Source organism: Phyllostomus discolor, chromosome 13, assembly GCF_004126475.2.
Source record: "Phyllostomus discolor isolate MPI-MPIP mPhyDis1 chromosome 13, mPhyDis1.pri.v3, whole genome shotgun sequence".
Classification (NCBI taxonomy): Eukaryota; Metazoa; Chordata; class Mammalia; order Chiroptera; family Phyllostomidae; genus Phyllostomus; species Phyllostomus discolor.
This window is the reverse complement of record NC_040915.2, coordinates 27311680-27339476: the sequence shown is the minus strand read 5'-3', so window position 1 is coordinate 27339476 and position 27797 is coordinate 27311680. Positions and strand designations below refer to the sequence as shown.

General features: G+C 37.1%; 1 protein-coding gene across 2 annotated transcripts; it reads right to left on the bottom strand.

Moving 5' to 3' along the window:
- Positions 1–35: 35 nt before the first annotated feature.
- UBLCP1 (ubiquitin like domain containing CTD phosphatase 1) lies at positions 36–18755 on the bottom strand. Of its 2 annotated transcripts, XM_028527718.2 has the most exons (11): positions 18457–18755; positions 16092–16289; positions 15216–15307; positions 14737–14822; positions 14536–14651; positions 13158–13256; positions 9614–9651; positions 9019–9117; positions 5953–6069; positions 2599–2726; positions 36–1111 (listed from the first exon to the last, which is right to left on the bottom strand). In XM_028527718.2, the coding sequence occupies exons 2-11, from the start codon at positions 16243–16245 to the stop codon at positions 1084–1086; spliced, it is 957 nt and encodes a 318-aa protein (XP_028383519.1). In that variant the 5' UTR covers positions 16246–16289; positions 18457–18755; the 3' UTR covers positions 36–1083. The 2 variants fall into 2 exon arrangements, with proteins under 2 accessions (XP_028383519.1, XP_035869917.1); XM_036014024.1 differs by lacking the exon at positions 15216–15307.
- Positions 18756–27797: the final 9042 nt, after the last annotated feature.

Below are 27797 nucleotides of genomic sequence, written 5' to 3'. Positions count from 1 at the left end.
ACTGTATTTGGGATAACACAGAGCAGATAACAATATTTTAAGAAAGGGTATTTATTATTTACACCACTGAAACAGTCCTGTAAGAATATACACCACATTCATTTGAAAGGATCAGATTCCTTTCAAATACAAGAACTGTACAAAGCAATACTGTCAACACAAAACAGTGGTCACATTACATATCTGCAGGCTTAAGCAATGCAAATAATTTTTTTAAGTTTATGGCTAGATATTTTTTACTGAAACAGTGTTTGCACTTAGACAAGATATAGCTAGAACAAAACAAAAACTTTTTGTTCATGCTTTTTTAGGGCTGAAACAGTGACATGTCCCATTTTAAAATGTACTGCCCTTTACTGCTTGTATGACAGTGGTTTTGGGAGAAATGTTTCTACTTAGCCACCAAAAAGAAACACTCTTGTTGCTTAGTTTTATTCTTCAATTTTACATTTCCTTCCATACAATGACATCAGTATTACAACTGACATTTTCCAGTTTTTTCTCAAAGAACATTGACACACATACAACAAAACTGAGACAGCTCAGAATTTAGTGATGTAGTGGTGGAGTAAAAAGGGACATTGTGTCTATGACAAAAGAATACAAAAAAAACCTCTTGGTAATATTAAGCATACTAAACTAGGTTCCTTACTGAGAAAATATTTTTTTTAAAGTCAAAGTAGTAGTTTCAAGATGGGTTTGGTCTTAGATTTAGTCAGACACCAACAAAATAAAGCAGGAACACAAAACATAACTTGTTTCCAAAGTCACAAAATGACACTGTTGCGTATACATTTTTGTCCATTTTGTGTGTGGGTGTGGAGTAGGGAAAAAGCTCTGTACTCAATGCTGGAGGAAATATTTTTCAAGAGTAACAGTTTATTCATATAGGGGAAAAAGAGACTATTTTTAGCATATTGCTATGATCTTCAAAAAATATAAAATTAAATTTACAAAAACTGGAAGACCAAGTATAAGCAGTCTGGTATTTGCTTCAGTGTCCAGCACTATTATAATGATTTCTAGCATAAAAGCAAGAGTTCATGGATCTCAAGTATCAATAACTGCCAGCATAACTTGGAACTACTGTCCTTGCTTCTTTGAGAGATACCTGCAAGAAATAAAAGATGTCTAAGCCACATCATGCTAAATTCACAATAACAAAGGAAAGTAGTTTATTTTACTAACAAAACTTTAAGATGAGTAATAACTGTGACTAATCATTAGCATTTTTTGACTATGTGCCATGCTCTGTTCCATTACATATTCTAAGTTCATTTAGTCCTCACAACAGCTCTATCAAGAGTTTTCTATTAGAACTTATTCCTATTTTACAGAAACAAAGAGGTTAAGCAAGGTCATACAGCTAGAAAGTGACAGAGCTCAGATTCAAAATAAGGTCCTGGAGGCTGCACTCTATCACCCTATACTGCCTTACTTCCAAATAATCAGTACTGTAATTTCCCCCAAATCCCTCAAACTTCATTTAAAGATCTTATTTTTCTTACACAAAGACAGTGGGTCAAAGTAACTAAGGGACTCTGATCAATAGTGCAAAGATACAAAGATGCAAAGACATTAATGAATCAAAATTTCCTTCATATTATTTTATAGAAATCTACCACTAAATTAAAACTTTTATATCTCTATTTCTCATATTTATGAATTACTATATTCAGTGGTAATGGGGTGAGAAAAGAGTTCTTAAAATCATAACACCTAGATATGTTTCAATGGTGCAAAACTTGTTCCCTTTGTGACATGGAGGCATTTGTCCCCATCACTTAGTTACATCATCTACAATGTGGAGGTGGAGATAAAAATCCCTGCTTACCTTCCTAATGGGATTATGAGACTCTAATAGAATCTATCTGTCAGAGTGGTATGAAAGCCAAAAGTAAAATTTGAAAAGTCCAAGTGTTGTTACTACATGAACAGTTTTTTCCTGTGGCTGTATTAGTGAAATTAAAGATCGCATTCCAAACAATTACTTGTAGTACATAATAATCCTGTCCACTTCTCAGGAGATTTTCCCCTGCTTCAAAATCTTGATGTTTATATGCAATCTGTACGTAGATTCGCACATATGTTTGTGTTTAAAAAAGGCTAGAAGACACCAAGATGGTAATAGTGGTCATCTTTGGAAAGGAAAATCAAAAGTAATTATTGTTCTAGTAGAATAAAGTTGTTTTAACTTTTCTGCTATACAGAGAGATTACTTGTAGATTAATTTTAACAGGAAAATTTTTAGTGTATTTTATGCTGACATTATTTTACAGTATGAGAATGGAGATTACATTCCCATATGATTCATAAAAGAGTGACCTGACTGATGTCAAAAAATAATTTACAGGTAGCATCACAAACATGTACCAGTCTCTCAGGTCCTCTCTATTAGAAGTACTCAAGATCTTAAGATGTGGGTTTCTAAATAAGTTAGAGGTTAAGACAAAATGAAAAATACTTTCAGAGGAGATATCACAGGATTAGAAAATAGTCTTAGGATTTACCCATTTTAAATAAAAATTAAGAGTTGTGTGTATAACCAGTCACCAATCTTTTCATTCATTAATGAAAGAGAAAATAAATAGCACTTACCTTTCCCAATATTTGTGATTTAGGTCCAAAAAGTCATCTAATTTTGCTATTTCCTTGAGGTACTGAGTTAATTTTAGAAGTTCTTTGTCTTTATCTCGATTTAGGTGTGCTTTCATAAAAGGCCTTATCTATTTGGAAACAAACATTACCCAACATTTCACATTGCAATACAGAAACTAGTACAAATCTACACTATTCTATCATTTAAAGTCAGCAGGATTGAAACATCACCAAGGATGTGAATAATAGAAATTAATTTTATATTATCTTAGTTTAATAAACTGAAAGTCATGGTATAATGTTTACAGTACAAGTGAAGAGCTCTTTCACCTAATTTACAAGCTTTCTTATAGCACTTTCTTATAGCACTTGAACCCTTTCTTCTTTGCGTAACTCCTTAGACTTTCCCCCGTTCTATCAATCCAGCTGTTTCCTACTCATTGAATAATCTCATTCATAAAAAGTTAATCCAAATACAAGCTTGATCTAACAAGGGAGATAAATTCTAATATTGATGATTTTCATTTCAGTATTATTTCTATGAAACTTTTATATAGTTAAGGTATCATATTTTTTTATAACCTGTTTCCTATTTCATTTTATCTTAAGCATCTATCATTAAAGTTTCCATAAATATTCTTAGTTATCCAAGAGTTCTCCCACAAAAAGTCATATTTTCCAAATTTTACAATTGATATATTTTATGATAAATTTTTAAGGTAGATATATTTTGATTCATTTTAAGTCAGAATGCCAGGTAGGGTAGAGGACTATAATTAGTATTTAACTTGAGTGGCATTTATATGTTGTTACCTTTATCACAATTTGCTAAACTATAAATTTTAGTTTAGAAATAAACTTTTCTTTGATATAGTTCCAATCAAAAGTTTTGCTTTTTTAAATACATCAGCTCAAAAATCTTTATGTAACTTAAGATAGCCTTCAAAAATTTTATATTAATTTTGCCCTGACCAGTGTGGCTCAGTTGGCTGGGCATTATCCCGCAAAGCAGAAGTTACCGGTTTGATTCCCAGTCAGAGCACTTGCCTAGGTTGTGGGTTCAATCCCTGGTTGGGCACATACTGGAGGCAACTAATTGGTATTTCTCTCTCACATCAATGTCTCTCTCCCCTTTTCTCCCTCCTTTCCCCCTCTCTAAAAATAAATAGATAAAATAACTTAAAAATAGAAAAAATGTTTTATATTAATTTTAAATAAAATGGTATGTCTGAAATTTGCTTCAAAATATTACCGAGAGGAAAGTAGTAGGTACAGAGCAGACACACTCATCCATGAATTAGTAAGTTGTTCAAACTGGATGATGTATACACAGGGGTCTTGTTACACAATTCTTTGGAGTTCTATTTACATTTGGATTTTTGTTATAAGAAACATTTTTTTTAAAATTTCATATACTCATGAAAAGCACACGTTAGGACTGAATAAATAATACTCAGTAAAGTATTAATATATCCTTATTGTGATCTGAAGAAAATGCAAGCTGGTCATTAGTTGTTCGTTTTACACAGTAACACTGAAAAATAGGCAGCCGTGAGTCTGTGCAGAGGCAAGCACTTGTAGGAGATCCCACTTCTAAACAGGCAGCGTGGGCAGTGAGTGCTGTTTCACAACAGCAGTGAATGTGCGGGAATCACCACTTGCAGAGCCTTGCTTAAGCCCTGGAACTGGTAGTAAATAGGCGTGGTATCATGATGTAGTGCAATAAGTATATTGTAATGTTTTAACGTAGTCCTTCGTTCAACTAAAGATTGTAAAGGCAACATATTAATTTTTAAACTATTATTACACAATGTACCAAAGTGATTCCAAATTCAAAGGCAGGAAGAGGATTTAAACTGAAAAAGAAAATAGAGTCCAGTGACGGGTAAGATTTTCAACCCAAGGCCCTGATAAGTTACTTTTACTGCTAAGCATTTGGTCCTGGGCACTATTAAGCAACAAGACTAAAATATGCAGTGATTCTGAGTCTAAAAGTCAATAAACCAGTTAAATAGAAAAAATCTATTATTCACCTAATTGACTTCACTGTTTCTCCAGTACAATCACTGCTTACCGTACCATTCTTCAGAAATGATCCAAGTGCTCTCTAGCAGTACAGGCAACATATGGCCATTGTTGCTCACACCAAAGAACCATTTTTAAGAACTTAAGAATATCTAGATCATCTGAATTCTTGCATATTATCAATTCCTTGTACTGATAATAAAAATGAAGTTTTCAGAGTATCCATTAATTTATCCATGACCAAAACTCAAGTTCTTTTAGTTCAGTACAATATTCATGATTCACAATGCCTTCTATATATTTTAAATCTTAAGATTAGCAAGCTTACAGTATTAGAAGTTAACTATTTTTAAAATAAGCAGTCTTATGTTTTAAGATCTCTGAAATCTTTGAGATTTCTACCAAAAGCATTATGATACCATGAAAACAAAACATAATGCTTCAGAATATTTCTCAATTTCAAAACTGCTTCTGTGTCAGTGTGGGCAGATCATTAATAACTACCTTCTTCAAAGAGGTTTTGAAAAAGAGACATGTAAGAGGTTCCTGTAGAATGCTTAAAAATACCTTTCCTGAATTAGAATTTTGGGGAGTGGGGACTTACGTACTTCAGTGATTCTACTGAGATTCTACTCTGATTTTTTTTTAAATCTTGCTCTAAAAACATGAAGACCTAGAAACTTATATTATCATCTCTACATCCAAAAATGAGGAGGGCCTAAATGTTGGCTGGGAAAATAAAGATGTTTTAAAACAGACATGAAACCAATTACATACATATACATATACATACACACACACACACATTTAACCCTCGCTCAAGGATATGTCTACTGATTTAAGAGAGAGAAATTGATGCGAGAGAGAAACACCGACCAGGTGCCTCCTGTAGGCACCCAACAGGGGATCGAACAAGCACTCAATCTTTTGGTGTATGAGACTGCACTCAAACCAACTGAGCCACCTGGCCAGGGGTATATAAAGTTAAAGATCTTCTCAAAAATCACCCCTTGTCTCATTTATATGTGGAATAAAAAATAAAAATAAAATAAAAATAAACCACCAATAGTTCATAGATCCAGAGAACAGACTGGTGGTTGCCAGAGGCAGAGACGGGTAGGAGAAAGCTAATTAAACCTAAAACACCTGAATGAGTTAGCTAACCAAAAAGAGAATGTTCAATTTTACACAAACTTTTCCAAATATTTAATCTTTTCTTGTTCGACCACAAGAATACAATACTTTCAAAAATTTATGAAATTCAACAGTGTTAAAGTTCTACCACATATTTCAGGTTATGTAAGCAAAGCAAGTAAAATTATGTCTTACCTTTAGTCCATTTTGTGGGTTCATCAGAAAATTTCTTCCTATGTCATCAAACATAATGGTATTCTTTTTGCTGTAAAACTCTGAAAACTTTCCCCATATAACACCAAGCGGCTTTACCTTAGAATAAAAGTTTAGATTTAACTCAAATTTCATCAATAGTTCACCCTTTCTTAAAAGCAAAAATAATGCAGAATGAATGCCCTGCAGAACTATGCAGTATGTCCCTTTTCTTTGTAAGACAGGGACAGCTGGCTGTGTGAACAGACCAGAAATGAGATGTAATACACTTTATCGCATAATGTACCTAGAAATGTTTACTTCTGAAAAATATATTCATGTCTAACTGAACTAAACCACATTATAAGACTTTCCATAATTTCAACATGAAGATTTGGGGTCAAAGGAAGAACAATTATTTAATTTTTTAATTATGTAATGGTTTTTAATTAATTAACTTTTTTTAGCTTTCATTTATTTTTTATTTTTAATCAAATAGTCTAAAATTCTTTTTCCACCATTACCATTTAGTCCCTCTACATCCCTCCCCCTCCCCCGCAGCAATCACCATACTGTTGTCCACGTCCATGAGTCCTCTTTCCTTTTTGCTCAATCTCTCTACCCTCTAACCTCCCACCCCCCACTGGCTGTCATCTGCTCTCCTATGAGTTTGTCAGTAATTTAAAAATTTTCTATAATTGTTTAGACATCTGCTGAGCAGTCATATGACTTCCTGGGAAAATACTACTCCCTCAGAGTCTGAAGGTCACATGAATCTGTTCTTAACAATGGAGAACCTTAGTGATGGACAATGTACCTGGCCCTTTTAACACATAATTTAAATATTCAAATATTTTAATACTGAATTTAAATATTACAGAAAATTGATTTTGCTAATTCAGTGGCACAGGTGCATAACTTCTAGGGCACTGGATTGCTTAACTTCAAAACACCATAATTTGTTAAGTTCTTGTTTTTATTTCTGAATACTTAAAATGATCCTTCAAAAAAATTAATTCCTTTATACATTCATATCTGTTGGTGCTTGCATAAGGTCTACAAGACCACATAAGAAATAAGTGATTTCCTGTGGGAAGTAGAATTAGGTGGCTAGAGGGCCCAAGTGGGAGGAAGACTTCTCACTATGTACTTTACTGTGAATCACGTGAGTGTATTTTACACATTTAGATAAAAGTTTTTTAAATAAATTAATTTTTAGTGGCAAAGTACATTTTGATTAAGGCAAGAGTCTCATTTATGATAATATGATGCATATGATAATACTAATTATATGAGATTAAACGATAATAAGTAAATGGTGCCAAGGGCTGTCATTTAAAAATGTTGTCTTAGCTGATGTGGCTCAGTGGATTGTGTGCAGGCTGCCAACCAAAGGGCTGCCAGTTCAATCCCCAGTCAGGGCACATGCCTGGGTTGCAGGCCAGGTCCCCAGTGGGGGCCTGGTGAAAGGCAACCATGCACTGATATTTGTCTCCCTCTTTCTCCCTCCCTTCCTCTCTCTCTAAAAATAAATAAATAAAATCTTTTTTAAAAAATGTTTTCTTTTTCTCCTATGTGAAGAAAGCCTAGTTTCTTCTTTGTGCTCTATCTATGGCAAAAAATGTTATTGAAATATTTTAATTTTACTAAAATTTTATTTGCCCAAGTTTGTTTGATACTACTTGTTTACCACTGAAACAAACCCTCAAATACTTAAAGGCAAATATACAGGAGCTGACACAGAAGCCAGATTCTTGGTTTTCTTGGCTAACAAAGTCTCAAGAAATGTGACAAGAGCTTTATGACACCTAGGGTTAGGAAACCTACATCATCCTAATAGTGTTGTCATTTTGTATTTAGGTCAAGTACCAATTGTTCTCCAAACGTGGACTACTTTTTCTTAATTAGAGAAGTAAAATTGCCAACTGTAGAAAAAATTGAAAGCACGGAAAAGCTCAAAAGAAAAATTTAAATTACTTATAATCCAATCAGTACCAAAGATAACAACTAGATACTCTGATAAAATTATTACCTTCAGCCTTTTTTATAAACAGCAGCAGCCTCAGTTAAGTTAATGGGAAACCTGAACCAAACAAAGGTTAAGAACTATTTTCTGCATCGTATGATTTAGCTGTATCCCATTATATGGATAAATGCAAATTCACATTCCAATTTCCTATTGTCAGTATACTGAGAATTTTTATTCCTCTGATTTGTCATTATTATAAACACTACTAAGTTTAACATTTCCCAAACTTCTTTTTACTATTTAGATTTTGTAAATGTACCACCTCACTAAGTAATAATTATATTTCCCCCTTGATATATGTAGTATATTTCCTTTACTGAACAAATCCCCATGCACTTAAACCTTCCTACTTATGATTTTGACAATTGTAGTACTGCCTCCCCTAAGCTTTCCCAGCATGCTAGGTTCTCCCCAATTCCTATCAGTCTGTGTCTCCAAAAGGCACGGACCGTGTTTCCTCCTCTCTTTATTCCCGACAGTGCCTATCACAGGGACTTGCAGATGGCAGGAGTTCAACAATATGACTTACTCGACAAGTAAATAAAGTGAAGAACACTAATCTTTTTAGTCCAATCCCCTTCTCTGATGGCTCTTGTTGCTCTTCTCAGGGGCTTCACACACATCACCCCAAACCGCATGCAGCGTGACGTATCTGTTTTTGCTTCCCAGTTTCACACAGGGCAGGACGAGCATGTTTTCGTTTGTTCCCAGCACCTCCCTTGAGGACAGTATTTTTTCTCACCTACTACTCTGTCTTCAGCAACTCTGTGCTGCCATCATCATGGGACAATTATCCATGACCTTTCTTGCCCTTTCCTACATCAAGACCCTTAATTTTATAATTAAAATTCAAATCTAAAAAAAATAAAATAAAATATATTAACCTTAAATTCATCTTCCCATGTCAAAACTCAACTGATACTTTGCTGACCACTCAGATGGAGTTCTAAACTCTTTCTGTAGTTTATGCCACCAACATAAATACAAAAGTACACTAGAAAATAGACAACTCATTAAATAAAAGGAAAGTGACTTCTTACATCTATTAATCCTCTCCGTGGTGTGTGCACTGTTATCATAGCAGCACTGTCCAACATGAAGGTAATCTTATAATTTGCATTTGTGCTCACTCCCAGCTCCTATAAAAACAAATATTCATGTGGTTAAAGTATAATAATGTAGAAAATTCAGGCTTTCTGAAAATTCTAGCTATAATGTCCCATAATGCCAACTTTCTATCCCCCAGCCAGCACTTCTTACTTAACTGGCCAGTATTTTAGTTGCACTTAGCTGGGTCAATAAATGGCAGTCCAATGAAAATAAAACAAACAGATTACTTCCCCATTCACTATTTCAGGAGAGCACCAGGCCTCCAAGCATCGCACAGCAGAACAAAAGGAGGAAAGGAAAGCACTACAGTAAAATGGGAGGAGGGGGGAGGAGGAGCTCTGCTGGACTTCTCCCTGAAATAGGCGTGGTGCTCAACACAGCTGTTAGACTTGACACACGCCTCCAACTCCTGACATTGCCCACTGAATGCCCTCCAATGAGAATAAAAGTAATTGGATTAAAAACTTTTAAAAAGACAAATGCACTTTCAAAGCATTTGTAAATGGATTATTTTCTAACACTTACTTTCATTTTAGCTTCAATCCACTTCATATTTGTGGCAGCTAAAACATGAAGAATGATAATACAAGACATATGAATAGCTTGAATTTCATTTAAAAACCTTTCTTCTGTATAAGTATAAATAAGGCAAGTTTTCTAAGCAAGACTAAAAATTCAATAAATTATACATTTATGGTAATTTTCTTTTAAGTGTTTATAAAAAATAAATTTATTTTAGTGTGTTTTCAAGACAGAATAGAATTTAAACAACTTGTATCTAAAAAATAGAGGTAAATGCTCAAAACACTCTGAACCTAGGAAATTATTTATAAATAAAGACCTACATTCTCTTTAAAACAGCTCTAGTACTATTCTCTATCAGTCCCAAACTTAAAGTTGGGGTGTCTGGATTCCCATATTCTTCTATTGAGGCAATGCACAAGTATACATGTCAATATAAGCAGATTAACACTGTGTTGAACCTGGCCGAGTAACCCAGGTGGTTACAGTCTTGTCCTGATACACCAAGGTTGCAAGTTCGATCTCAGGCCGGGCACATACAAGAAGCAACTGATCATGCATAAATAAGAACAAATTGATGTTTCTCTCCCTCCCCCTCATCCACCACCTTCTATCTAAAAATCAATTTAAAAAAGACACAGATATTGTGTAGAAAGCTACTGTTAAAGATTAGCTAGGTTCAGTGAATTCTGCTGAGCTCAGCAAACTCAGTGTTCATTGAGTAGAAGCTTTTAACAGAATCTGAGACAGCTAAATTCATGAACTAATGTATGTCATGTATTTGCTCATTGTCAGACACCAAAGAGTTTTGAAATCACTGATACTAAAATTCAACCCTCAGCTTTATCTGACTTCCTGTTCTCAAGTTACTAGACTAAACCAAATAGGTATTACAAAATAAAATGTTTAAAATGGGAAAAAGGAGTTCAACTTTTTAGTGTGTATGTGTATTTTTTAAAGATTTTATTTACTTATTTTTAGAGAGAGGGGAAGGGAGGGAGAGAAACATCAATGTGTGGTTGCCGCCCATTCACCCCCCACTGGGCACCTGGTCTGCAAAACAGGCATATGCCCTGACTGGGAATTGAACTGGCGACCCTTTGGTTCCCAGGTCAGCACTCAATCCACTGAACCACACCAGCCAGGGCTATAGATGTATTTTTAAAGAGCAACAGAGGTACCTGCATTCTCAAACTAAGCATCATTAACATACACACATACAACCACCAGAGGAATCACCTCCCATACAAAACTGGCCAGCTAAACTAACATTTTAGAGAATGATGCATCTACAATGACAACAATCATGAGATGAAAAACAATTTTTAAATTCAGTATATATTTTGTATTTATGTTTTTTAGATGAAAAACAAAAAGATTCACAGATAACAAAATAGGTTTCTAATTACTAAGTAACTATTACATGCCAGACACAATATTAGGTGCTATACTGATACTTTCATTCTTACAACTACCCTGTAATATAGGTTTGTTTATCTTCATTTTTCAGAAGAACAAGCCCAGGCACAGACAGATTAACTAACCTGCCCAGTATCACATAGTCAAGACAGAGCCAGAATTAAAACTCTACTTTACTTAGCTCTGAGGTGCCCTTTCAACGTATTACCATGATATATCATAATTTATAAAAATAACATTTTAGCCCTGGCTGGCGTAGCTCAGTGGATTGAGTGTGGGCTGCGAACCAAAGTGTCGCAGGTTCAATTCCCAGTCAGGGTACATGCCTGGGTTGCAGGCCATGACCCCCAGCAACCGCACATTGATGTTTCTCCCCTTTCTCTCTCTCTCTCTCTCTCTCTCTCTCTCTCTCTCTCTCTCTCTCTCCCCTCCCCCCTCCCTCCCCCTCCCTTCCCTCTCTAAAAATAAATAAAATATTTCTTTAAAAAAATAACATTTTAAACATATTATAAAGTTCTCTAAATTTTTAAGTTTATTTTAATAATGTAGAGGATACATTTTTTTTCAGATGTCATCTCAGATATCAGTTACTGAACAAAAATTTGTTTCTCAGTAAGCTCTCTTCTGTGTTTTATTAACCACAAAATTAAGTATTTATTTTTTATTTTATTACTATTTTTTTAATCCTCACCCAGGGCATGTTTATAGATTTCAGAAAGAGGGAAAGGGAGGGGAAGAGAGGGAGAGAAACACTGATGTGAGAGCTGCCTCTCGCATGTGCCCTGACTGGGGACCAAACCCGCAACCTAGGTATGTGCCCTGACCAGGAATCCAATCTGCAAACTTTGGATTTACCAGAGGATGCTCCACCCAACTGAGCCACACTGGCCAGGGCAGGAAATTATGTATTAAAGTCATTAATCTTAGTGACTGTGAACTCATATTATCACGAAACAATAGAGATAACTCTGATTACAAGGAAAAGTACAAAGAAAATTTACAGACTGCAATATAGCCATGTAGCCTCTCATCAAATAACCAGTACAGTTAGCCCTGGCCAGTGTGACTCAGTTGGCTGGGCGTTGTTCCACAAACCAAAAGGTCATGAGTTTGATTCCCAGTTTGGGTATATGCTTGGGTTCTGGGTTTGGTCCCTGATCAGGGTTTGTTTAAAAGGCAACCAACTGATGTTTTTCTCTCAAACCAATGATTCTCTCCTTCTCTTTCTCCATTCCTTTCCTTCTTTCTAGAATCAATAAAACTTTTTTTAAATCTAGTATAATTAAATAGCATATTTAATTGATTAGATTTTATTTAATTCATAGTTAATATAATTCTTCTCTGCTTATGATATTGCCAGAGGCAACTTTAAATATTTGTGTGGAGGTCAGATGTAAATCAATCTACGGCTTCCCTTTTCAAGAAAGTCTTACCACAAAAAAATTGCCATTTGAACTAAACTGTGTGCTCAGTAATGTAGTAAGTTTACATTACTTTTATTTATTACTTAAATTTACGTTACTTTAATTTATTACTTAAATTTACTTTTTGGAGCCAACTCATTACCTTTATCTTATCACAGACCTGTACGTCCCTGCAGTAGTCCACAGACCACAATCTGAGTTAGGCTACTTTAGTCCACTCATTACCCTTCCTTATGTAATATCGCACTGCCTCTCTTTGTTTCTGAAGAACCACATTACTCTGATTTTTAAAAGTACATATCTTTCTCCAAGTGTTTTGAAACTAGGGTGATGAAGAAAGGAGAAAGCAACAATATCCTAATATACTGAAGTACCAAAGATTCTACAGTAAAGATCAGAAAGAAAAGTTCCTAACCCAGGTGGGGAGGGGGTCTTATAAAAATAAGGACATTTTACTCTCAAACCATAATCTACTCTCTTCCCATGTTTAACTATTTCAGTGGTATTTGGCAACTATATGTATAAGCTTATATTGTGATGCAAGAAAGTCAAACATGATTATCAAAAATTTGCTAAAATGAATGAAAACTGTATCATATTTAAACATAGGTCATTTTAAGTGACATTTTATAAGGCAGAATAACATAAGGAACAACATTATTTCCATGAAAATCTAAACAAAAAAAAATGTGTATATAGCTTACACCAAATAACAATGTCATAATCCTCATATGCAGATGTTAGGAATTCATGAAGATATGGCCGCATTAATTCTACTCCGGTCTCTGCACAAGACCTATGGTCTAAAAGAAAATCAGTCATAGACGAGCATTAGTTCATTATAGTGGACAAGTACCTAATGTTAATTAAACATAGGAAACGTAACAGAAACACTTAAACGTAAGCTACTTCAGAATGAACTACATACATTGGCTGATAAAGATGTCTTCAAAGCACAAAATTTAATATCCTTGCAATCCAATTTTAATTGATCAATTCCATTCAATTTGTGAAGAGCAGTAGCCAGAACTCAGGCTTACACAGTGAAGTATAAATTGTTTTTGTCATCTAGTCTTTAAAGTGTAGATGCTACTTTACAGTTTGAAAAACAAACTCGGGCCACTTACACTCACTTTTAGCCATTCATCTCCCAGATACAATCACGATTCACCAAAATGAGAGGTCCAACTAACTTACAATCAAACTTTAAAATAAGTGTACATTAACTTACAACATGTACTCAAAGTCTAGGTAGGATTAGAGGTAAGTAAATTCATTCTAATATCAGGAGTCAACTGATCATTTATTGACAATATTAAAGGATATAATGAACATCTTTCTTTCTCTATTGAACATGAGAGATTTTAAACTCAAGAATCTGCCCTGAACATAATACAACAGAAAACCAGAAATGAAATATCAAAAATGATGTTTAAATAATCCATATTAAAATTTAAATATAAATCATAGGGAAGGACTTGGTTAAATTATGACACACCCATAAGCTAGAATTCTGTGTGATTAAACAATATAGATATTTAATCCACAATGAACAATGTTAAATGAGTAAGAAGATGTTCAATGTATCATTAAGCAAAAGTAGTAAAGGTATACATACAAACACACCCTTGAAGATACACAAAAATAGGTCACTAGGTAGCTCAATTGGTTATAACATCATCCTGATATGCCAAGGTTGAGGGTTTGATCCCCAGTCAGGGCACATACAAGAATCAGCCAATGAATACATAAATAAAAGGAACAAATCAATGTTTCTCTTTCTCTCTCTCTCCCCTCCTCCCTTACAGTCTCTCTCTAAAATCCATAAATTAAAAATTTTAAGAAATAAAAGAAAAGATATACAAAAATATAAGAGTGGTCACTTTGAGTCTTGGGATTACAGAAGATTAAGAATAAAAAGATTACTTCTTTTTATTCTTATATGTGTTTTCTACAATCAATGATTTACTTTTGTAATAGGAAAAGTTTTGAAACATTTCATAATGCAAGGAAAACATTAAACAAACAAAAGGGAAAAAGTTGTAGATAACAAAAGATAAAGCACAATTTTAGCTGACTTACCAAATAACGTATAATCAACATCTAGTACCAAAAGCTTTTTCCCTTCCCTGGGTGGATTCAAAATTTCCACTTTGTACTCTTTTACTCTGCGAGAAATTTTCAGGAGGTTTTCTTCCCTAATGAAAAAATAAAATCAGATGAAGCATTCACTTTTTCTCACATTACAACAACCAGTTTGCTTTGGTAGTGAAAAGCACTTACCTATTTTCTACTTCAACCACTTCATCTTCAATATCAAAGTCATTGACAACATCATCATTGTCTGGAGGTGGACCTAGGACATCTTCCTATGAAGATGAAAATGTTTTGTTTTACTATGTTTAACATAACAAATACATGCATAGTAAAAAAAAGCAAATGAGAGACTGAGTATAAGAGTTTTTCAAGCACACACCATGGGAAAAGTTTCACGGTTCATAATCTGGTATATCCATTTACTAGACAGATTTGCCATGTTAAAGTTGACCATTTGCACTACTACTATACTTACAGTGGCCACATAGTAACAAGTTCCCCACTGTCTGTTTCCTGCTGAGTTAATACCACAATCACTGTGTAGATTTCATTTTTCATTGACTGCTAAACTGACAATTTTACCACAATTAAAACTATGATACAGACGTGTAATGGAAATCATCATATCTTCAAAGGGACAAATGGTAACAAAAGTAAACATTTACCAAGCTCTCCTCACGAGTTCCCATCATCATGATTTTAGTATTTGGTTTCAGTTTGAGAGCTCCAAGCTTAACATCATTTTCTGCAGGTTTGCCTACAATACAAGCAAATGACTGTTTTCTCACTAAAGTTCAGGTGCTAGTTTCACTATCCCATTATACAAAACCCTAACATTAAAAAGTTTGGAACAGATCCCTCAGCAGGGTTTTTTTCCCCTTAAATTAACAAACTGATACTCCTGAAATAGGAATTTCTAACACACTAAGAAGTACCAACTAATACAAAGTTTGATTTTTCCCCAGCTCCATCTTAAGGAACACCCTTATTCAACTTACAAAACAAAATAAATTCATGGTTTGTTTTGTTGTTCAAGATGAAGACTGTTTTCCAAAGTCTTCAAAACTACGCACCTAAGATAATTGTAGATTTAATGCTACTCAAAACACACCTTTCAATAATATGACAAATACGGACACCATTCAAGTCCCTTTTAGATTGGGTATAAACACTGCCTATAACTGCTAATCCTTTTAAATCATCATTACTTTCAAGTCAGAAAAGATAATTTGGAGAGAGTACAAGGCACAAGCTATAATGAAAAGGCAGATGCCAAAACTTACACTGTTTTACCTGGGACTTCTGTGCCAAACATTTAACAAGTAAATACCAACTATCAGAGGTATCAAAAATAACCTTAATCTTGGTGGTACTTTCAAGTAACATTTAATATTCTTTCTTATATCATAAAACAATTTTAGGAATAGCTCTATCAAAGAAACATCAGAGAAATCTCCAAAGAGAAAGATTTATTAAAGAGGATAATAGCTAATATAAAAATTTGTGTCAATGTAAAAAATTTGACATGAGGAGAGAATTACCTTTAATTTTAAGTCCAAGTAATTTCTGTCGTTCTGGTAGCACTCCTGTAAGGGTCCTGAGAAACTGTTTGAGATCCAGCACAGTATCATCTTCTGAAAGTGTGGTCACTGAATATTCCTGTCCACCCCATTTTACGATGATAGGGAGAGCCATCCTTGAAACATATGTTGAGGCAGATCTTGTTCAGAAAAAAATACCTAGGAGGAAGGCATATACAAATAAGTTAAAATATCTTAAAAGATGTATCCAAATGTATAACTTTAAGTTTTATAAGCTGTACAGTTTTGAGTTCTACTTTACAACCTGATGGTAGAGAAACAGGATTTTCTTTCAGTAATGTGACCCAAATGCCAAAAATTATTAGGACTCAAAGTTAAAATTCCTCTACCTTTCCAATTTTTGGCTTATAATGACTGCTTCCTAATCTATCAGATTTTCTGTTCATCTGAAAAGCTATAACAATTAGCTACCTATCCCTCCCTCTCTGCTTGATCAGGTTTATGCTACAGACAAGTTTCTCCATGATGGACCATTGTTCACTTAACATTTGAGAGGTGGTAGAGTCAGTCGTTAAAAAGAGCACAAACTCTAGTCAGATTATCTGCATTCAGGCCCCAGCTCTCCCACTTATTAACTATCTTGACTTTGGAAAGTGACTTGAGTCTTAGTGCCTAGGTTTGCTCGCCTGCAAAATAGGGATGACAATACAACCTGTATTTTAGGGTTCTTATGAAGATGAAATTAGTTCATGTTTATAAGTCACACAGTACCTGGCATATAGTAAGAAGCATTATATAAGTATTGGTAAAATTAAATTTTAAAAAAAAATTTTTTAAGATTTTATTTATTTATTTATTTATTTGAGAGGGAAGGGAAGGAGAAAGAAAGAGAGAGCGAGAGATATCAATGTGTGGTTGCTGGGGGTCATGGCCTGCAACCCAGGCATGTGCCCTGACTGGGAATCGAACCTGCGACACTTTGGTTCGTAGCCCACGCTCAATCCACTGAGCTACGCCAGCCAGGGTGGTAAAATTAAATTTTTAAAAACTGAAACTGAAGTATTCCAGGCACTGTGCTAAATAAATAGTAAATGGCCATTATTTTTTCATATTTAATACACTGGACAGTTTTTTGGTGGAGATAATCTCATTTAGCAAGGTTGTTTGATAAGAACTGTCCCGCTTTCATAACTAAGGAAACAGGCATTCAGAGAAGTTATATAGTCTGTCCATGGGCATATAACTGGTAACAGAACAGGTCTTGACTAAATGTTTTTTCCCTACACTCTCTCTCTTGAATTGGACCTGTAAACATCAAAGATCAATAAACACAAAACCCATAGGCACATAAACAGTTAAGAATAATTCTCAACAAGAGCATGTAGGTCTCCTCTTCCCATAAAGCTTTCTAACAGATTTCTTAAGTTTGTTCCCCCTACAGGTTGGAGAACTGAATTTTCTAATTTCAAAGTATTGGTATTTCCAAATGCTGTCGCTTACTTATTGAAACCTTTGTACTCTTCATGTGCTACAACCAACTGCAAGAAAGAAGGCAAATTCTAAATCTTAAAAAATAATTTGAACACTTAGGGTGGCAGGTGTCTTCAACATGCCAGTTAAAAGAAGAGCTCCACAAATCCACTGATATTTCCTCTCGTATGTTTACAACCTGCTCTAAGAAATGTTACGATCCTCAGTAAAAAAAAAATGGACCTTTTGAATCAAATTTAAATAGTTTTAATATTATTGTACAGATCAGTAAACTCAAGACAATTACCTAAGACCACACGACTAAAAAGCATTTTTCAAAGGCGGAAATTTGAAAGTAACAGCAGCAAAAGTTAACCTCTTGGGAACCGAGGGGAGGGGGTTAACTTTTCCACAAGCTTGTAAAAGGACTGGAAAGTACCGCCGTCAGTTCCTACCCAGGACAGCACCACGGCGGCAACTGGGGCAGTGCAGAGGCGAGCGCGGAGGGCAGGGGCTGGGATGCAGCAGCTTAGAAAGCAGGTGCAATAGAAGCCCCCAAGACCAAGAGGACCGGGGTGTCAGTAGGGAGAGTGAGCGGCAGAAATGCTCACACCCCAAACGGAGAATGAAGTTTGGGGACACAAAGCCCACTGGGGCGCGCGAAAGCCCTGTAGGCGAGGGGGCCGGATGAGAGGGCGGCTGCCCCCGCGACCCGCGGGCCAGTGCGGGAGGCCTGGGCTGCACAGCAGGGCAGAGGCGTTCCGAAGCGCGCACACGCAGCCCCCAGCCCGCCGCGGCCGGCGGCAGTGGGGGCCCCGAGGACAGCAAAGCAGCTGCCTCCCGGTCCAACGGCCACTGCGTGGGCAGCACGCCAGGGAACTCCCAGTCTCCTCACCTGGAGTACGGCGGAACCGGCGGTAGCGGACGCAGGAATCGGCCGCAGCGGAACGAAAGGCACCGGAAGTGAAAGGCAGGGTCTGGAACCGGCTGACGAACCGGAAGTTGGGGGTTTGAAACGGAAATGCGTTAGAGATTGCACGGCTTCTTCCTTTGTTTTCCTTCGGTAGTAATGCTAGGTGGCTGATACCAGGGATTCTCCTCACGGAGACAAGGGAGCCACGCATTTTCAAGACTGTGACCACTGTGCAGAAGCCTACGGTCCCCTGGATGGCTGCTGGCCCTCGCGTGTTCTGCGCATGCGCCAGTCCCCCGGAGGGTCAGCGCTCAGAGGGTGTTGCGGGGAGGTGACGTCTCTGGTGTTGCGGGCTGTGAGGTGGGTTGGAGGTGGTGCGCTGGCTGCCCCAGGGTTGCCGGTATCTTCAGGAAACTAGGGACTAGAACTCGGCTTTCTCCACGTTCCGAGTGAGACCTGAAAGGTGACCTTTGAGGACCGAAGACTTGAGAGATTTCCTTTGCACCATTTGTAATTTCAATTTAGGATTGTACCTATTTTACCCAGTCCACGGGGGAAACAGGATTGTTAGGAAAAGGAGGGGGCAGGCCTAAGTGACTCAGAAAACCAAGGAAGTAAATCTCAATATAAGAGCTGCCCTGGAGATTTTTTATAGCGTTGTATCAAATTCTCCACCTGCCCATCCCCACCTCCATTCCATCTTCGCTCTACGAGGAAAGCCAATTTACAAACCCTGACGAAAGAATTTCAGACTTTAAAGGAAATTCAGAGCAGTCTCTACGTGGTTCATGCAGCTAACCCCCAACATGCATCACTTCCTGTTGGCCGGAATATGGGGTGGGCGCGGAGGCGGGGGGAGCTAATTGTTGTATAGGGCGCCAAACAAAACCTAGCTTTTGAAAAGGAAAGGAAAATGCTACAATAATATTGCCCCCTAAACATGCACCAGCCCTTGAGCAAGCTGTATTTTCCCTGCTGTTTGACAGCAAAGTAACGTCCTCGTGTCCTGACTGTTAGGGAAGAGAAGCAAAGAGCCAAGTTTTATTCTTTAACAATGTTTTAATTAAGACACACACTGTTTTACGTTCCTTTTCCCTTTCTTGGCAATTTCTATTGCACTGATAATGCATGACTATCTGCTCCTTTTAAAAAGTAAAGCGTATTTTCAGAAAAAGTATGCGATCTTTCTTTTAAAAAGGGGGGGACCCCGAATTAAAAGAATTTGTACAAAAATCATGCATTAGCAGTCCAGCCAAAGAAATGGTCAAAAAAACAAGGAACTGGCTTCTAGGATGAATTATAATTCTCTTTCAATCTGTCGTCTTCCTTGCCTTGTTCACATGCTAACCGGTTGCTTGGCCACTGTATATGCATTTTTTGTTATGGTCACTAATTCTAAGCAACAGGATTCATAAAAAGAGTTCTTTTCAATAATGGAATAATCGTTGTACAAAGGGTCTGATAAGTTCGGTATTGCTAGAGTATAGATAATAATTGTCAAGTGTTGAATAGTAAGTAGTATTTCTCAGAGAATAATGGTAGCAGAGTATTTTGGACAAATGGTCCCTTTAACAGAAGATTTTTAAGTTATCCTTTGTTATATCCTTAAGTTATCCAGATCTTGTTCCCTCCAAGTCTACTTTTATTTAGCTAACTATTCAAAAGCCCTTGGAGTACCTTGAAAGATACCATTTGGATATAGGAGCAGGACTCTTGTTAACTAGGGGTGAAGACAAAGTGGACCTAAGAAAGGGCTCACAGCAATTCACAACTACCAATAAGAGAAAAATGAAACTTCCGCCTCCGGTTGCTCACTGGCGCTTCTCCTCTAATGCACGGAGGATGGTCTCCTGTGCCTCACACTTCTCTGCGGCAACTAAAGCTACCTGGTAATTCCTTCATAGGGTTTTGATAGGTTGTCCCATCTAAGAGACTAAAAGAAGTATGGAACCAGTTTCACAAAATTGGATGATAAACTACTATCACCGTGACGGTGTTTGGATCAGAAGACAAAAGGACATTCTTGTACCCCAGCCAGAGATTTACCACCACCCAGCTTTTATCTCCATCTTCCCTGACCTGTTTTTTTCCTTTGCTTTTCTCTTGCAGGCCGTCTTCTTCCAGTAGAAAAACAATCCTCTTTTTTTAAAAAATTATTTAACCATAGCACTTTATTTCTCTGTTTTAATACCTATGCAAAACTTGCCTTTTCCCCCATCGCAGTCAGTGAGCTGAAAGTGGACAATCCGCCTGGGCAGACTACCAGCCCTTAATTCAGCCTGGCACGTTTACTGCGTTTTTCTGTGGAACATCCTTTCCCAAATGACTACTCTAAACCGCAGCTTTCCTCAGACTTAAGATCTTAAAATTTACATCCTTGCTCTTGGCAGACGGTATATTTTGCTAAGAAAATAGGTCTGAGAGAGGACTTGCCTCAACCTCAGACCCCTAAATCTACAAAGTTGTATCAGCACTTGTCCTCATTTTGCTTCTGTTGCAACGTGGCAGTTTCCCTCTACCCGAAGGCAACCCTTATTATTTGTGCTCTGGCTCCTTCTTGGGAAGCTCTCTGTAAATCCAGCATCTGTCTCTCTTCTTGTATTTTTAACCTCTTTCTACTGCCTCATTTTCACCAGTGATAAACATGATATTTTGCTATCCTTTCCTTTCACGGTTGTGTACTTCAAACAAATGTCTAAACTTGACACAGTCTGTAATTATGTATTTTGTTTAGAAAATTTGTTTAGTGACAGTTTCTCACTATAATTTCATTTATTCATTTAATAAATATTGAATGTATCCTATGGTGCTATGAGAATTTTGGTGTGTATTTCAAAATTTTCCTGTGTCCCAGTCATCATATAAATTATAATCATTTACTAATATGTATGTATAATATGTGTTATTACATAATAGGCTTTCATTACCGGACATTCTATTCATTCATTATTCACCCATTCAGCAAATATTTTTTAAGGATCTGCTTCAACAAACATACTAGGCTCTGAGACTACTGGTGAATAAATCAGACATAGTCTGTTTTCTCACAAAGCTGACAGTGTAGTGTGAGACTAACTCACTGGACAAATTTTCTGAAAGAAAATTCTTGTCAGATAATTCCAACATCTCATGTTGGTGTTGGCATCTTGTAACAGGGTGCAGCCAATGGGGGGCCCAAATAGGGATTTGTAATGGGGTCCAGAACTCGGTGTCCAGGAAATATTAGAAAAGTAACATATATAGGATGTCCTGACCACCCCAACTCTGAGCTGGGGGATAGGATACCTGGAGCAGGGCCATAGAGAGTTGTTTTGAATAGCAACAGTTTTGCAGCTAACCTCTAGAATGGTCGTTTAACATAGCTATACCCTTTAACTGGTTCCATAGATACGTTAAATAGCTGTGGCCATGCCTTGAGCCAGGAGGATGGGAGTGACTTCAACCCACGAGGTAACTGGGAGGCAACTATCCCTGGTTACAGAGCCTGTGTGAGAGCGCTCCACACCACAGGGCCACATCTGCCCGGACTTACTATAGCAGCCCAGTAAAGCTGGAATAATACAGGAATGCTAGAAGCTGTGGGCAGGTGTGGGAGCAGTCAGAAATGGTGCGGCAGAGGAAGAATGGCGCTGGGATTTAAACCCAGGTGCTGCAGCCAGGTGGTGTCTTTTTGGGACCACACAGGTTGGGCAGAGAAGAATCCAGGACTTCTATTTCTTTTTCTGAGATAGGGTAACCAGGACCGGGCAGAGGGGGAAGGAAGGACTATGCATTTGTGGGTGTTCTAAAGGACTTTGGGATCTCAAAGAAGACATTAAATTATTACACTTAAATTTTTATAACTCTTTAAATAAATAATCCCTTTCCTTTTCACCAATCTCTGGCATTGAGAAATGCCTTTCCCTGGTGGCAGGCAAGGCAAACCTAGTATGGGGTGGGAGACCCCTGAAACACAAAGGAGAATCCACTCAGTAATAGTATATCGTTTACCCCACCCCTGGGTCTGTTCTGTAACAATCTGTTGGTTGTCTTTTCTCATTCAAATTGAGATTTTCCTGGTTGGTGGTATGACAGGTACTTTTCTATCATATCCTGACCATTTTGGATATTATTACATTATGAGACTCCAAATCTTATTTAAATCTCCTGTTTCTGCAGACCTTCTCTGATACTGTATTTGTCCGGGAAGGGAGATGTCACCTTGTAACTTTCTGGTTGGGGTAGACATCCAGGGTTCCCATTAGGTCTCTTCTGACATACTCTGTGGGCAGGAAAGGACACATCATTACCGTTGTGCAGGGATAGGGGTTCATGTTCTCCACCAGCCCTCCACTGAGGCCACAGTGATTGCGAGGCAGGAGGGTGCCTCCCCACTCCATGGCAACTCATTGCCATGAAAAGTTCTGGCTTCTCATTTAGCCATTTCTGACAGCATCCTGGGAGGCGGGTTGGGGAACCTTCTTATGTAGCCTGGCAAGGGTGAAGGTCTAGGCTTCTCACGGGGCTACTGTTGAGATGGATGAGGGTGAGACCACCACTTTTTCCATGATACTTGGTTGGAGTATGGCAATGTGTCAGGAGTCCCAACACTCCTGTGTTCAATGATTCTTTCACTAGGAGGACTGACAGGACTCAGTATAGTTGTATTCACAGATGAGATTTCTAGCAAAAGGTTACAAAGTCATATATCCAAATGGAAAAGCTTCACCAAGTCCAGAGGAAATCAGGCACAAGATTCTAAGAGTTGTCTCCCGGTGGAATTGCCCAATATACACTTAATTTTTTCAATGAACTGTGACGACCGGATGAAGTGTTGTCCTCCAGGGAGCTCATCAGAGACTCGGCGCCCGAGGTTTTTGTGCGGAGAGCTAGTCTTACATGTACCCACTGCCTATTGCCAATTCCAGACTCCTAGAAGGAAAACAGGTCTGGAGCACAAACCACATCCTTTGCATGAACAGTCTGGGCACAGCGAGACACACTTATCACTTAGGAAAATTTTAATATCAGCTAAGGGCACTGTTTTATCAGTACAGTTCCCAGATGCCAGCCAAGGGCCAACCTTGCAATTAGGACTTTTCATGGGCAGCAGACTCAGGTGTCCCACGTTAACTCCTCTGCATGAGTGGTTATTAACTGAATGTTTTCTCCTTTGCCAGGGTACACCTTTCCTGCTCCTTTGTCTAGAGAGAGCAGGCTTTGGGGGGCTTTTTCTGTGTGTGCTAACTGACACTTATGGTTGCCTACATTTTCAGCACCCAGTCTGAGAAATAAGAAGCAAAAGAAAACGTAGGGAACTCACTGCCATGTTGTTCAAGGTACTAGCCAACTTGCTTTCTCCACCTTTTAGAGTCTTCTGTTTGTTTGATAATATCGTCCAGGGTACTTAGCTGTACTTAGCAGAAGGTGTGGAGAGAAGTGCAGCTGCTCCGTGTTGTCCCAGAACTGGAAGTTTCTATTTCACTTTTATTACTTAGAAGTAAAGTGGGTTAAACATTTTTTTTATTTTGAAAACAAAACAAGCCCTGGCTGGCGTAGCTCAGTGGATTGAGAGCAGGCTGCCAACCAAAGTGTCGCAGGTTCGATTCCCAGCCAGGGTACATGCCTGGGTTGTAGGCCATAACCCCCAGCAACCACACATTGATGTTTCTCTCTCTCTCTCTCTCTTTCTCCCTCCATTCCCTCTCTAAAAATAAATAAATAAAATCTTTAAAAAAAAAAGAAAACAAAACATATGTATATGACATGGGCTTCATATTTTTATTGGATTAGAACCCTTGACATAAGATCTGTCACTTAAAAGAAATCTTAGTGTACAATACAGTATTGTTAAGTTTAGGCACAAAGTTGTACCCTAGATCTCTAGAACTTGATTTTCATTCTGAAATTGGCAAGCTTAATTTAAATATAGGGTCTAAAAATTACCGAGAGGAGGAAAAAAAATATGACCTGACTCTACTTACTCTACTAGTAAAGTTGATTTCTCCCAATTATAAAAATCATGTGTATTCATGATAGAAAATTGATTTTGCCTTTTAATTTAGCAAGTGGAATGAAAATTTCAAAGTTAAAAAAATTACAGGTGGCAGAAGATCCAGATTTATTTAATTTTGCTCTCATAGGGAAAATATCAAGAAGAGAAGAGAAATTTTTCTGTAATATAGAACTATGCAGGCAGTCTCACATGCACAGTGTTAACGGTTAAACCAATGCGGTTTGTTTATATCTGTAATCATGTGCATAGAAGATGCTATCTTCTCAGTCATGGAAAAATAATTACAAATGTCCCTCCCCATAAATTCTAGACTAATGAACTATTTCTGAGATGAAATTTTGGTATAATATATTGCCACCTAATCAACATTTGATTTGAAATCTTAAACAAGAACATCAAATTGTTATTATGTTGCAGTATTTCACATTATGAGGGCAATTTTCATTCATTTGTTTTGATATCCATAGTGACTCATAAGTGGATAAATTAATACCTCCCATGCTTCCATAAATATTAATGAAATGTCTAGACTGTTACAATCTAAACATTTACAACATGACAAAGCAAGCTTTGATCACCAATAAGCTATCTGTAGTGAGAAGGCTACCATTTCTTTATTCATTATACATCCCATCATCAGGAAGCATTTCTTTAGCTGCGCGTTTATGTCCATAGAGCATTAGACAGGGTTCTAGAAGCAGCCTTAATTATCCTCCTGGCCTTGAGGTAATCAATTTCACTGACCTCAGTTCTTATTAATAAAAATTAATTGATTGAATAACAAATATTCTTTAATTTTATATTTCAGAGTCTCTAGGGTATAATTCAGCAACAGGGTATAATTTCCAACAACATTCTATGGACCCGTGCTAGATTATGACATAATTTGCATCACTTCCTCTTCCAAAATGAGAAATATAAGGATCATATAGTACATTGTTTATAAAGTCAAATGGAAGAATTATGTTCTTTCTTCTTATTGATAGCTATTACTACTTCTCTCAAGTATGCATTTATCTTTCCTAGAATTTCTAGAGCTTTATTATTCATACTGAAGTAAACTCACAGAATTTACATTTAGTATTTAGAATTTCATTGATAACATCGAAGTGGTACATTTTTCCTTGATGCTATATAAATATTACCTCAAGTGATTTGTATTGAAATGTTATTTCTGGTTTTAAATAACAGACTTAATCAGGCTAGCTTGACCCACAAAGTGGATGGTGGCAAGAAGGGAGGTATTGGCAGAGCACAGAGCCTGACATGGAGTACTAGTTGAATATTGAGCCAGGAACCAAGGCAAGTTTAATGTCTTTAACAATAAACCCACATATTTTATTCCTACAGCACTGCTGTTAATGTGACTTTAACTGCAAGTCTCTGTGTCACTTAGTTCCAAATCCCAAAATTCTGGGATCAAATCTTACTGGTCTAACTTAGGTCACATGTGTAGCTTTGGACCAATCAACTCTTCCAAGGACATCTGACATTTCCTAAGCCTGCCCCTGTCTACTAGGGAGAGTTGTCAGGGAAGGCCTTCCTGTAGGTCAAACCGCCTCTGCTGAAGTGTCTTTTACACTGATAATTAATGGTGTTCTCTTCCTGACAGGTCTCAATGTTACTCTTTTCTCTCATTAACATTTTTGTTAATTCACTATGCATTTATATGCACTATTCCTTAATGGTAGTCACATTTTATCAGTAAGCACATCATTTATTTTCTTCTCCACCTATATCTCTGCTCTTTGGTTTTACATTAATTTTAAGTTCTACCAACTGCAAATGTATTTTATGCTATCACTCTTACTAGCACTTATAAGAAGCATTAAACAGTTCTAAATGAGTCTGTGGTTCTCAAACATTGAAATGCTCCATGTTTTATTTTATTTATTTTTTAAAAAATATTTTATTGATTATGCTATTATAGTTGTTCCATTTCCCCCCTTTATTCTCCTCCACCCTGCACACCCCCTCCCACCCACATTCCCCTCCTTTAGTTCAAGTCCGTGGGTGGTACATATAAGTTCTTTGGCTTCTACATTTCCTATGCTGTTCTTAACCTCCTCCTGTGTATTTTCTGCCTATTGTTTATGCTACTTATTCTCTGTAACTTTTCCCCCATTCTCCCCCCCCTTCCCCTCTGATAACCCTCCATGTGCTCTCCAGTTCTGTGATTCTGTTCCTATTCTAGTTATTTGCTTAGTTTTTTTCTTGTATTTTTTAGGTTCAGTTGTTAATAGCTGTGAGTTTATTGTCATTTTACTGTTCATAGTTTTTATCTTCTTTTTCTTAGATAAGTCCCTTTAACATTTCATATGATAAGGGCTGGGCAATGATGAACTCTTTTAACTTTATCTTATCTGGGAAGCATTTTATCTGCCCTTCCATTTTAAATATAGCTTTGCTGGATAGAGTAATCTTGGGTGTAGGTCCTTACCTTTCATGACTTCAAATACTTCTTTCCAGCCTCTTCTTGCCTGCAAGTTTTCTTTGGAGAAATCAGCTGATAGTCTAATGGGAACTCCTTTGTAGGAAACTCCTTTTCTCTTACTGCTTTTAAGATTCTCTCCTTCTCTTTCATCTTGGATAATGTAATTATGATGTGCCTTGGTGTGTGCTTCCTTGGGTCCAACTTCTTTGGGACTCTCTGAGCTTCCTGGACTTCCTGGAAGTCTATTTCCTTTGCCAGATTGGGGAAATTCTCCTTCGTTATTTGTTCAAATAAGTCTTCAATTTCTTGGTCTTCCTCTTCTCCTTCTGGCACCCCTATGATTCAGATTTGGAATGTTTAAAGAAGTTCTGGAGGTTCCTAAGCCTCTCTTGATTTTTTTTTTGAGTTCTTATTTCTTCATTCTGTTCTGATTGAATGTTTCTTTCTTCCTTCTGGTCCAAACCATTTATTTGAGTCCCTGTTTTCTTCCCATCACTGTTGATTCCCTGTACATTTTTCTCTATTTCACTTTTCATAGCCTTCATTTTTTTACTCTAATTTGTGACCATATTCAATCAATTCTGTGAGCATCCTGATCACTAGTGTTTTGAACTGTGCATCTGATAGGTTGGCTATCTCTTTGTTGTTTAGTTCTGTTTTTTTCTGGAACTTTGATCTGTTCTTTCATTTGGGCCATTTTTTTTGTCTTGGTGCACCTGTCACATAGTAAGGGGTGGAGTCTTAGGTGTTCACCAGGGTGGGGCAACCCATGTGGCTGAGTTGTGTTGCGCGTGGGTCACCGGCCAGCAGTGACCACGGAACGCTGTGGATGGCTCGCCGAAAAACACGCGAGAAACAAACAAACATGCACAGAGACAAGACTAGTTTCTGTGG